This window comes from Labrus mixtus, chromosome 7, assembly GCF_963584025.1.
Source record: "Labrus mixtus chromosome 7, fLabMix1.1, whole genome shotgun sequence".
NCBI lineage: Eukaryota > Metazoa > Chordata > Actinopteri > Labriformes > Labridae > Labrus > Labrus mixtus.
Genome location: NC_083618.1, coordinates 13,140,664 through 13,154,079, shown reverse-complemented (window position 1 = coordinate 13,154,079; position 13,416 = coordinate 13,140,664). Strand labels below are relative to the sequence as shown.

The following is a 13,416-nucleotide window of genomic DNA, read 5'->3' as shown; positions in this document are numbered from 1 at the left end:
TGTGTGTGAGAGTCTCTGTCTCTTATATACTATATATGCACCAAAGGCTCTCCATGCAGAGCAATATGCTAAGCCTGAAAACGGAGAGAGTCTCTGCCGGTCGGCTCGTCTCTGTTCCTTTAACTGACTCTCTACTGCACGCTTGAATGTCTTTCAATTTAGTCCTTGTGATAACTTGGCTCTCCCTAGCAGAGATAAATGTTGAAAATATAATAAATGACTTTGTAGCTTCACGTGTTTTTTTTAGCTACAACCTTGTCTCACTCACACTGTCTCTGTGCCCTTCCATTTCTTTGCCTTATTTATCTTTCTCTCTGCTTCCCTTGTTGCCCATTTTTCACAGTGTTCCTACACGTTTCATTTATTGCATTAGCCTTAGCAAACAAAGAGCGACATTCCCAGAGCAGAGCAAGTTGTACGTTTTAGGGACAATTTTAAATTCTCTTGGTGTGCCAAGACTGTTATTCTATCTTTAACAAACACGGGGATTTCACTCCATTGTGTTCTCATTTTTGAGATATCTTCAATTCTTTTTGTGGTCGTTTTTTTTTTGTCCACAATGTAGAATTTTACTTGGTCGTGAATAAGTAAATAAAAAACATACAGTGCACTGGCTTGCATACAAAGTAGCTGCATGGGGAGAGTGACATAGTGTTGATGGAGCGTTTATGGGCTCTACTTTCCGTTGAAACTGCCCCCTCGAGGTTGAACGCATGACGGTGTGTTGAGTCTCTTAATCAATAGGCTCTGCCACTGTGCTGTTACACACATACACGACAAGCGCTAAGCTCCTTATCAATACACTGTACCAAAACAGCTCTCAGTCAGATACGGATTAATCTGTCCCCAGCACTGCACTTCTTCTCTCTCCCTAAACCTGCTGTCAGTTATTTGGCTGCAGTGCTGCAGTTTACCTGGGAGTGGTCCTCTTTGGTGCAGAAAAGTTGTGTTTGGTCTCAGCTAGAATGCAGAATGTTTTTGGTTTTTTTTGCTGCAGAGTCTGGTGTGTATTGTCTGTACAGCATCTGCTCCTGCAGGCGGTACACAGCTGCAATACTTTCTCATCCCGGGTCGCCATCACAGATGACTGTTCACAGCCTTTGGCATGTTTTTCAGAAAAAAAAAAAACCATTTGGTCCCATACAGATACACAAGGCAGAGCTGGTGGCTGTCATTTAGATACACGTCAAATCAAATCAAACTTGTTAATTTAACAATGGAACGATGGTACAATGCAGAATGAGAAAACGCTTCCCAGTGAATCTCTTATCAACGTACACAGTGCCCAACAATATAACATAGATAAATGCAATATACAAACAATACAAACGTTATTAAAACACAACACAGTCTCTGGGACTTGAATCACAATGTCCTGCACAAATACAACCTGTGTTTCTTTAACTATCCATTGTTCCAGACCACAGTGTCTCAGCTGAAGTTTCCTTCAGTGCTATATTTGTGCAGATTGGTTTACATTATATTCAGTTGAACGCCCGCTGCCTCTCATGCAGATGCTAAAAAGTACCTCTAGAACTACTGCCTAGTAAAGAAGAGAGTGACATTTTGACAAAACAAAAGAACTTGGCTTATCTGGTTGTGGCACATGGCTGTTCACTAATTAGTCTAGTTCTGCTCTAAGTTTCTGCCTGTTAGAGGAAGCTTTTCTTTGCAACTAAGTGTAAGTTTATTCTGCATTACTTTTGGTTCTCTGTAAGCAATATAACAAAAAGTATGTTCTGGACCTGCTCTTTATCAAGTGTGTATCTGGGTTTTTTTTTTTGCAGAAAGCAAAGAAACCATTCCCTAAAATGCCTCACTATTCCTCCCTTCCTTTAATTTTAGATGAATCCTTAACTCTTGAAAACAAACATCTCCCTAAGAAAAAATGACATTCAGCAGCCCTGCACCTTCCTCTCTCTGTGTGAAGCTTTCCCAGTTGTTTTGGGAGGTGTGTACTTTAGCCTGCTCTCAGCAAACCCACCATGATCAGCCAATAAATAACTAAACGTATATCATAAATCAACAGGGAGAACTCTGTCAGGCTGATTTCATCTGCTGTTGCTCTCTGAAAGCCACTTGGCTGTTCAGAAGAGAGAGAGCGAGAGATGGATGGAGGATTGGTTGGCAATGAATGGGGGTCTCCGAGTGTTGTAGAAAATGTTTTACCTCGAAAAAGAAATCCTCTTTCACCCACTGACAGCTCTTTTGCCTTTAATGAAGAGCTTGGTCACGAGTTATAACCTGTAGTTTTCTTTCTCCTATCAGGTCTTTGATGGAGCTGCCACTAGCTACACAACAACTCTTTGTTACTTGGATTCATTTAAACGACACTTTAATTATGTTGATGGTGATAATCTTTCTTATCTCTCCTGCAAGCTATAGGCATCACTCTGGTTTTCTAACATCAGCGTGTAATTGTGCCTCCTTCAGAAGAGAGCGGAGCACGATGACAGGGGCGAGGGACTCGATTAGACAGCAGCAGCGTAGCTGAATGTGTAGCACTACGTGATGAACATGCACCTTTTGTATCCACTCTGCCTCCGAGAGTGATCTCATCACGATCTGCATGTCATTAGAGGTGATGACGGGAACATTTATCTCTGCACGTCTTTCTGCTCGAGTCAGAAGATAGAGGTTTGGTGCTTTGCATATCCTTGTTGAAGTTGTTCATATGTTGTCATCTTACAACTGCAGGAAAAAAAAAAAGATTTAAAGCAACTGTGAGGAACTTAGGTTTGTGTCGAGTTCAGCACTCCCTGTTGACAAAGCTGTATATCGTGTCCTTTTGCTGAACCCATTTTGTACCTGTGTTGGTTTGTTTTCTGACAAACCTGAAACTTGTTGTCGAAATGCAAACCAAAGCTGTTTCTGCAGTGTGCTATAAACTGCCTTGTCTAACACCGACTTAATGGCAGCAGTAGCAGGCTATAAAATATATGAAATACCTGTTTTGTTTTCTGTAAAACACCTAACAAAAAAAATCAACTCAAAAGAATTGCCTCTGGGTTAACTTACATACATCCACAAATATCTTATTACTCTTGTTCATTAATCAAATATTTAGAATTCCAAATGAGCCAATTAGAATTTCATGTTGTAATACTAGAAAATGTAGAGAAGAACAAAGGATATGAATCCTTATGTGATGCACTCTACAACTTGTACAAATTGAGCAGACACAAGGGGCTGAGGCATTGCAATGGAATCTAAGAACCACTGGGAGAAGACACAATGACAGAGTACCGCCAGCAGGGAGCAGAAGCGAGATCGAGGGGGAAATGAGGCAAGAAGCAGAAAGTGTCTCTGTGGAGGGAAGGCATGCGGAACAATGCAGGAATGTCATTTTTTGCAGTTTGATTCTCCATCATCAGTCGTATATATATTTCCAGTCCCTCAGGTGTTGAAGTTCATCGCCGCCCAACCTCCCTCTCCTCTCCCTGATCTTCTCTCCCTTCAATTCCCCTAGAGTCCTGCAGACAAGCCTTTATCTTCATACTCAGGGCCTCGAGTACTCTGTTTCATCTGCAGCCCTGTCGACCATTATCTCCAAGTGGAGAGGCTGTCAAACTGTTTATTATGACCAGACTATCAGAGATGGGAGAAGGACGAGACTGCAAGGCGTTGGAGTGAAACTTTAGGAGGACTTTTTTTTGGTGACAGACATGCTGAGTTTGAGAACAGATAAGAGGTGCTTCTCTCCAGGTTTTTATCTCAGTCGCTATAGGCCAGCTTAAGGCAGGGGAGTTTATTCCTCTGCTGTCTGAGTTTAAGCTGCAGAACAGAAATATAGCTGCTGCTTTCTACTGTTCAGCAACCTGCAGATGGCACCCCGCTGAAAGTTTGCAAGAATACAGAACAGAAGTCTGTCAGTCAGTATGTGCATATCCTAATCATAAAATGTGGCAGTGCGCTTCAGTTAAAAGTTCCTGCAATTAAATAAGAACAGTTCTCTGTGATATCTGCTGTTGAATGAGTGTTACATTAGTGCACACTGGACTCACGTGTTGTCTGTTTACATTGCACACTATGTTGAACTTTACAGTTCACTGTAAGATGAAGATAAGATAACCACCATCTTACACATTCCTGCACAAATAGCACCTGTTGCATACATATATGTTTGAAATTGTTTATATTTTCTCATCGTATACATGGCTTGACAGTAGGGAAACTACTCTGAGACAAATTTCTTGTATGTGTAAACCTACTCGACTCTGATTCTGTTTGAATCTTTACCATTTGCAAAGACTATTTAAGCAGCTAAAAACCTTTTTTTGCCATTAATGTGCAAACCGACACAGATTCTTTCTGTTTATCAGTGGAGTCATTCTGTAATACTGATTTTATGATTTATGAGTTACTTGATATTTATTTGACCCAGGCAGCCAAGTTTTGTCGGAGGCTAGAAAGGCCTCTAAAGGATGCTAGATCCTTGATCTGAATTGATGTTGTTTTTTTCTTATTTTTCTAAATGCATTGTTAGGAGATATTCTGCTTGTAAATAGGAATTCAAAGAATGAGATGACTTAGTGATGCTTTAACGGATCATTTATCGTCTTAGTCATATTCCTTCAGCTGTATTGTATGTAACTGACTAAAAGATGGATTATTCACACCAGCAAAACCTTGTTATAAATTAAATGAATATATTGATTATTTAAAGATGAATAAATCTTGGGCTTAAAAGCAGATTTGACTGCAGACAGGTGCATCTGAAAGCTGAAAGGATGATACAAACTCATTCATATTACATGTGATCCTTTGCACACATCTATCTCTGAGCTTTTGTCTTTGTAAAGATTTTACAGAAAACAGGGAATCCATGACAACTTAATGAAAAGACGTTACTAACTAAATAACTAGAAAGCTAGAGGAACAAGGGGATTTCAAAGAAATCACAGAGAGAAAGAGAGAGAAAACACTCAAAGAGTTACGTTTCCGCTCCCTGCCATTCAGAGTTCACTCCATCAATGACCCTCTGTGCCTGTGTGTCACCACTCGTGGAAAGAGTCTTTCTCCTCCCGTCACTTGCTCCGACATAAATACCCACATTTTGCTCTCCAACTGTGACATTTGCATTTGATAAATCTGCATTTTGTGTGAACATTCAAAGCTAGTGAACTGAAAGAAACTCTGCTTTTTTATAGTTTTCAACCATATTTTATTTTTTCTTGCTATCTAGTCGTATACGCTATAAATTATCCATTTTCATGTTACATCAGCGCATATTATTTCTAATATTAAACAGAATATTCACCCATCATCTTATGACTTGTATGAGTGTTTTGATGCTTCCTCATTGCAAGTGGAAAGTGGTTTTATGATCCAACAAACAAGAACCAAGTTCTTCTGACAGTGTCCTGTTTGTTACTCATATCGTCAAGAGAAAACAAGATGTGCTGTAGTGGCACACAAAACACTTGTTTTATTTTGTAACTCAGATAAGGACCCTCTCACTCTCAAACTGCTTCTGTTATCCCTTTCATGCAACATTTTGCCTCTGTTGTTTTACTCACACAAACATGCTGCACTGATGGTGAACAGACAAAAGTAAAACCCAACTGCGGTGCCAATTAACCTGCCAACGAATAAAGATTCAAAACACTTGTAGTCTTTGATGTTGGCAGACAGTCTGCTGTGTGCAGAGACAGCGTTAATTTCCAGAGTAAAATGTCCTGAAACCTGCTGCTTTGTTGCAGCCCCTTCCACACTGAACATTTTGACATACAGAGATTTAGAAATCAAGCGCTGCTCTCTCTGCAGGCTTAGCTTCAGAACAATACTTAACAACATGGAGTATGACACACTTTGTAGACTATCTTTCTGGAGTATTTAAACAAGCATAATGCTAACTCTATATGCGGTAATAAAACTACCTAAAGGATGATTATTGTCTCTTTCAAGGGACTACACTCTTCTTGGAAGAACTTTTGACACACTCAGCAAAGAGGCCTGATATAACTTGACTATGTAATGAACCCTAAATATCTTAATTTCAGATTTGTCCTTATCATAAATGAGTTTGTGTCATTTTAAAACCAATTAAAACTTTTAATTTAAATAGCAGTTACAAGAAAAGGCTCAGGATCTTCTTGCCACTGAATGCAAACAGGTTTTTCTTTTTTCTTATCTTTTTGCTCCGTACTCTTGTTCCATTTGGTGGCAGTAGTGCTCTTATAAGCTGGTTTGCCAACCGCCAATAAACACAAAAGAGGATGACGAAGAAAAAGAACAAACCATAATAACTTTCTATGGTTGTAATAGATCAATGTTGTATTTTCATAAGGCTTTATAAGACTTTATAATACATGGACAAAGTCGCAGTGACATCACCCTTTGTATCTGAATGGGAGTTATGAAGCCCGGCAATGGCGGTTGCCATATTGAAAATGCTGTCTCAACATAACTTTTGGTGAACGTAGTAACAGCAGGCAGAGAGGATGGGGCTGAGATGAGCCTTTAGCTTAGCTAATAATAGCAAAACTTGTATCCTTCCCAAAATCAAAACATGAGTTATTTAAAAAAAAAGAAATCCCCCGTACAGTTTATACACATAAAGACATGAACTATTCAGATCAAAATCAGGCTGTAAGCATGTTTATTTCTGCTGTCAACATTGGAATTCTAACGCTGGTGTGTGTACTGTATTTGACCTTTGCTTTTGCAACTATCCTCAAGTGGACACTTATGGAAATGTTTTTTTTGGACTTCTGCATTGGCTTCATTGCTTTGTTTTCAGCTGCTAGTTCCATCCCGAAGTGGTCAAAAGTATATTACAAGCAGGGTAAAGTCATTTTAATCATCTGACACTTTGACTAACTAGTAATTTGTCACCATTATTTATTTAGGATTTTATAACGGGTTAATAACACAATACAAAATATTTGTAAGCAGAATAATTTAAGTCTTTATGAATGTGAAGTATTTGTCAGTAAGTGTTTCTTCTACACGTATTTTATAATACTGCAACCACAATAAGAAATTGCCACCCAGAGGCCTTATCCGTTTATTAACCAAAATAAATTATATTAGAGAGTGCATATGAAATAGTGCAATCAGGACTAACAAACAGATGTTGAATGAAAGGGCACCATTTTCTGGCTTCCTATTGTATTATCTTGGAGAACAGATGGTGTACAATCAGGCATCAGTTGCATGAACCTCAGTTAGTTATTTCCCTGTAACTTTTAAGTCTCTCACTCTCAATTCACTCTATAATCTATGAAAGTATCACTCCTCAAAACGTGCTGCTCTGGATGTGATGGCTGTAACTGTGCAGAGTGCAAACAGGCAGCTGAGAGGTGAAGGGTCCTTGACCAGCACAGTGCTGAGATCTGAGAGTCAAGTGTCCTCACGCTCTGATTGATCTGTCTTCTCCCTGGCATCACAAAGATAGAAAAAAAAAAGAAAATGATATAAAACATGGTTGCTGAATTCTCCACAGCATACTAATGTAGTAACAAACACATCATTGCAATGTAATCACACACCCACAACACAGTTTTTTTCTCATAATTTTCAATGCTATGCTTTACCCTGTGCTACCTTTTCTGTTATAAAACTGTTGCATACTTACGCACCATTACAGGCACCATGGCTTTTTTTCCTCTTGGTATTTGATGGACATTAGTAAGTTGAGTGGAGTGGAGTGGATTTTTTCCCCAGGCTCCTGATAAGACCTGTATAAATAGTTGAGCAGGGCATTATATCACTTTGCTATTGGGTAAAAATGGAAAGCATTTCAGTGTGTGGAGGATTAGTCGATATTCAATTAACCCAGGCAGACAGTCATGGTGACTGTTTATCAATATCTCTTTTTAACTGCATGCGTTCGGCACACTTAATTAAACTTCCCATTAATAGTATAAAACAAGTGAGCAAACGAACAACACAAACACTGGACCAAGTTTGGACCAAATCCACAGAGGCACTAATGGGAGAACTGGTTATTTAAGGGAGTCATCCAGGTCCCTGCACTGGTCTAAGGTCTCTGCCATGGAAATGTAAGCTTTCAGTCTTGTTATGGACACAGAAGAGGACTTTGTATGTTTTGGACACGCCACAATTATGCATCCTCAAAGTATTTGTCTGCTTGTTGATGTGTATCTGGGACACTTCTAGACCTTTGACCCCCAAATCATTCATTTCCTCGCATTCCACAGTGGATCGTATGAAAGCCCTGTTTCACAATGCTCATAGCAGACAGCGGTTTTGGTTTCATATGAATGAAGATGTCGTGTTGTGTAAGAAAACCAGTTTTGGAGGAATAGCAGGACCCTTCAGTTTAAAGAGACAGCTCTCATACTGTACTCAAAGCTAAAGTCTAAAGTGCTATATTAGTCCGGTGTTTAGCAGCTACAAATCAGGGTCAGCGCACTAATTAATGACAGTGATGTGACTGTCTAGACATTGATAATGATCTGCTAACATGTGATGTGATCAAACTGATGCTGTGTACATCCTCTCATTGAAACATAATCAATGTCCCTTTTGCATATCAATGTTTTTATCATGACCAAAGATGGGCTCAAAAAACCTACCAGTGTGACCAAAAGTTGCATGTCTGATTCAGTCACTAGTCTCAAACAGGCTGCGATCCACTTCTTTGTTTGTCTCTCTGCTATTGTGTGAATACCAATGAGCGTTGAGCCGTTATCAACGAAGCTTCAGATGACGGCGTCTGAGTGATGTATCACTCGTCTTCCTCGGTTTGTTGCCAAAGACAGGATGTGTTTTCTTACTGGGGAAATGAAATGTCAAATGCAGATTCCAAGTTGTGATGTCTTAGCAATTTCCGGTATCATTTAAAGTTAAGATGAACGGTCGCTGTCCTGTCCCTAACCCTTTCTGTGTGCGATGATATTTTACAGCTGTACAGATAAGAATTGATGGTGGTGGTGTTATTTGTTGGGCCTACAGATAAGCTTAAATATGATCCCTCCAACTGTTTTTTTTATCTAAGAAGTAAAACTCTGCCATGTTTTCTTCTGACAGCGTGATTGCGATTTCCCAGGCCTCTTCTCTTTTTTTTTTTGTTAAGCCCATTAGAGGGCCTTTGCCTCTGTCCTCTGCTAAGTTTGCTCTCAGAGTTGAAATGTTTTCCCCTTGGGCGCTTTGGGCCAGCCCCCTTTCCCTTTCCACCAATGTAGGGGTGAGCTTTCCCAGGACAAAGAGATGAATATATAATGGAATGAAAAAAGAGAGGGGGGTGGGAGAGACAAAAAAGACAGTGGGTGTGAGAGTGAGAGGGAGGAAGGGAATGTGGGAGCGGGAGGGGGAAAACGATACATAGGGGTTGACAAGTGCTTGTCAAAGGGTTCAATACTGCTGCCAAAGAGGACGAAGTGAAGAGAAACAATCTGTGCTTTTCCCTACAACAGACCCGATTGCCAACTCATTACAGGCTCCATAGGGTGTGGGATAGACAACCCACTCTTGTAGTTTCAGAGTTAGTGGAGAGTAGCTCAGTCCAACTGCACCCCCCCTCCCTCCCTCTCTCTCCCCTGGTCCTCCAGCACATGGTACGATCCATTTAAAAGACTGCATGTCATCTCAGTGTGTGCTGGGTCCTCTCTGAGAGCAGCTGCTAACAGCACATTCTCCTCGGCGGGAGCGCTCACTTTCCCCTCTGCCTGCTGGGCTGCATCTCTTTTCCTCTTCTGTCTTTATTTTCCCTGCTCACTTTGCGTTCATCTCCTCCTCCTCTCTTTCTTTTTCTTTTTTTTTTTTTTCCTCAGACACACACGTGCTTCCTTTGGCTACACAGACGTTGTTCTTTATGCAGTAACAGGTAGACATCATCTTAGCAGAGAACAGCAGAGGGATCATCATTTTTGTGATTTTTTTTTTTTTTTATGTGCGAAGTAAACTGTGAGAGAAGACGCACAGGTGGAGGAGGAGGAGAAGAAGAAGAAGAGGGGGGCAAGAGGACAAGTAGGAGGTGGAGTAGGAAAGGGTCCGAGCTTCACCCCCCTCTGGTGCTCCTCTTGACATCATGCTGCTCTGTGTGGATTTGCTCCTCAGGGGAAAATCTTTAAAATGATGGACGACAACAAACAGCTGGCACAGAGGATTGATGGGGCCATCCAGTCTGCCAGCCAGGAAGTGACCAACCTCCGCTCTGAGCTCTCCGCCACCAGCCGCAGACTGGCAGAACTGGGTGCAAGCAGCCCCCCTGGCTTGGAGAACCACCACCAGCACAACCACCACGATGACAGCCTCCACTACCGGGGTAAGTGTCACATGTTTGAGAATATGTGTATGTGTGAAAATATGTGTGTGCACTGACGCCTAATCCCCTGCCCCTGTGAGTGTGTGTGTGTGTGTGTGTGTGTGTGTGTGAGAGTGAGAACATGAACATGTGTGAGTGTTTTGAAATGAACAGTGGGAAGTATTTAGGGAATGTGCAGCCGGGTGACTTATTTTTCCCCAAACTCCACACCAGAATGAAGTGGAAAAAATCAACAGAGTGAAAAGAGAGAACAAGAGACAGTCTGGGTGTTGTTATTAGACTGGAGGGAGGAGGTTTGGGGTTAGAGAGCGTGGGCCAGAGCCGGTCCAGGGTTTGGTTTCCCAGGCAGCAGCTGGGTTCCTGTGGGGCTGCACTCCCTCCAGCTCTGGCTCCTTCTCTGCTCTCTCCCAGAGTCTGGCAAAGAGTCTCAAACTCCTGAGCTGTGGGCCCAGAAACTGTGAGCCAACATATCTGACGAGGCCTGGCGACTGCATGGCACCATCACTTAGCTGGGATGAGAAGCGATGAAGGCGGAGTGAGCTTAAAACTGGAGTTTTTGTGGATAAAGTTGTTTAAGTTTGGGCATCATGTCATTGCTTTACATGCTTTCATTTATCTCTCTTTATGTAAGTTATAAATTCCAGTTCATTAAGGACAAATACATTCTTCTTTAGCTTTATTTTTATGCTCATAGTTACTTTGTTTCACTCTGTTAAAGATGGTCTGGTTCTAATTAAAGCTTCTGACGACAGATTCTTGCAGCTACTTTTATTAAGCGAACATCTTGGATTCATTTATGATGACTTTATTTTGTAATGATTGGAACAGCAACGCAGGGGAAAGTCCCTGTGATTTTGTTTGCATGTTGTTCTGAACAGCAAAGACATGTGTTGACGGTCCAAAGAGCATAACGGAGAATGACGTGACAGATTCATCCTCTCATCGCCTCCATGAACAGAGAGTTTGTCTAGGTAGGACAGGAAATGGCTATTGACATGAAGACTGAGAGCTAAGATCACAGCTCCACCAAACAGAGTACCGTCAGTGTCAGTGAAATGACTCCCTGTGTTGTGAATATTTAGATCAGCAGCAGGTGATTCTTCATATCTGCTGCTCGCCCTACAAGCACCTGGCTGATCAGTGAAATCTGGAATCAGAGTGTTGCTACGCTTGTTTTTGACAACACTGTGAATCATGGGTACAACACATGTCCTGCAACTCCTCAGAGCTTCAGCAGTGCAGGCATTAATGAAATTCAGTTATGATGTCATCTTGAGAGGACATTTTGCCATCAAGTTGCGTTACAGTATGAGATATGTAGGAAAAAGTGATTTTAATCCTGACATGTCTTTGCTTGTTTTTCTTTGGACTTGTTTTTTATCTGGACATTGCTAGTCTATGACTCTTTGGAAGTTACATCCTACATTGCTGCGTAGTCTTTAGTCTAATTTATTGACTGCAGATTGGAAGTTCTCACGGATGGTGTAATCAAGACTGATTTGTCCCTCATTTGATGCTTAATGATAAACTGTTTAATCTACCAATTACATACAAAGTAAGCAGGAAGTGACAGCTTGTGTAAAAGTCAGTTTGCTAAACCTCATGTTGTGTTGTTTGAAACAAAATATGTACAGCGAGATTTAAGTTACAGCCGGGTACCTTTTCATCAGCGCCACACAGAAAAGTAAAATAAGCCAAGTTCCGGTTGGTATTTCAGTTTTGGGGCTTTAGGCACGACGAAGAAAGCAAAATAAGATTTGAGAATTGCAGGAATTATTCCGTTTGAATGAAACTTTGAACCTAACTCAGGAATATAAATACACCAGCACTCGATATGATCAATAATTCTGAGGTTTCATGGTAATCAGTAGAAGTATATTGTTCACTTTAAAACGTAATTTCACAGGAATATGTGCCTGCAAATGTTTGTATCAGCACTACATCGCACTTCAACTGCAATACTTTTGGTTCTGCTTGTTTGCGGTAAGACCTTGTATCAGTGTAGTGGCCTGGTTCAAACGGAAGGTAATGTTGTCTTTAGGGGTGAAATAACTCATCTGCAGTGTGTTATCAGTGCTATCCATTCTGCTTGCTCTCTGTCTCTGTTTCGCTCCGGTAGTGTGAACCGGCCGCTTGACATTCCCACATTCCTGAATGTCAGGGCAGTGATGTCATACTTCCTGTTCCCAGAGGCCCGGCTTGCAGTCAGGTGACCGATCAAACCAAACACAGCCTCTCCAGCATCATCCTTTCCTTCAAACTGAAAAACTAACACTGCAGAGCCCTCATGTCGCCTGCATTAAGAGGGATGAGCCTGAAAATGGTTCAGCTTAAGGATGTTTTTAAAAAAAAGAAGAAAGATTTTAAGTTTAAGATGATTCGTCTGAGGGATCTCTGCGAGTGTGATGAGCCAGCGTCAGCGTCCACTGGCTTAGGGAGATTAAATGTTCTTTAGGTGTGTATCCCTCTCAAGGCCTGGCTGTTTGTTAGTCCATTTGTTGGCTCTGCCCTGTGCAGGATCAAAGCAGCCACACAGAGACGAGGATTTTTAAATATGCATGAAGTGACTTCCTGTAAATATATTAAACCGTGCCAAAATGTCAGAGTTTCAGCTTTTTTCCCTGTGGAGCTTCAATAGCGTCTCTGACAGATGTCCAATGAACACAGCAACTCAGCCTGCTGTTCTGATGGCCTTCATGCATATCATTCATACTGAACTTCACAATGAGTGAGAGATGCAATTATCTAAAACTTTTCGTCGTTTCATATTTCCTTTGGACTAGTTTCCCTGCACTTTTTAAAATCTGGGTACATATCTGAGGATATCAATGCTTACATTACCTTACTGTTATATGACTTAAAGTACATCAAAGTCAATAGAAAGGTATTTGGCTGTAACAAACAACCTGCCTCATTTTATTAAAGTAATAGACAGTAATGTATTCATTGCCAAGATGGGGTGATGACACTCTTTATCCATCACATTGATGTCAAGGCCCTGTTTAACATTCCTAGACAACGCAGATGTTTCAGCACCAATCCAAATTATAGCATTGCTGCCAAACCTGATGCCCCCCCCCCCCCCCCTCCCCCCCCCCCAACACACAAAAACAAATCCTCAAATATCCAGCCTGCACTCAATTTGTCTGGAGGCTGTATAAAAATATTTTGTCCTCCAAAAT

The 13,416-nt window shown here is 41.1% G+C and overlaps 1 protein-coding gene across 6 annotated transcripts in view; it reads left to right on the top strand.

Annotated features, from left to right (window-relative positions):
* kaznb (kazrin, periplakin interacting protein b) overlaps positions 1-13,416 on the top strand; it is a 107,078-nt gene that overhangs the window by 34,296 nt on the left and 59,366 nt on the right. For all 6 annotated transcript variants that reach the window (XR_009673868.1, XM_061043080.1, XM_061043081.1 and 3 more), the window contains exon 3: positions 10,027-10,234. Coding sequence is in view for 5 of the 6 variants with exons in the window: in XM_061043080.1 (XP_060899063.1) it covers positions 10,027-10,234 (208 nt within the window). In the remaining variant the exon portion in view is untranslated. The remainder of the gene's footprint in view (positions 1-10,026; positions 10,235-13,416) is intronic.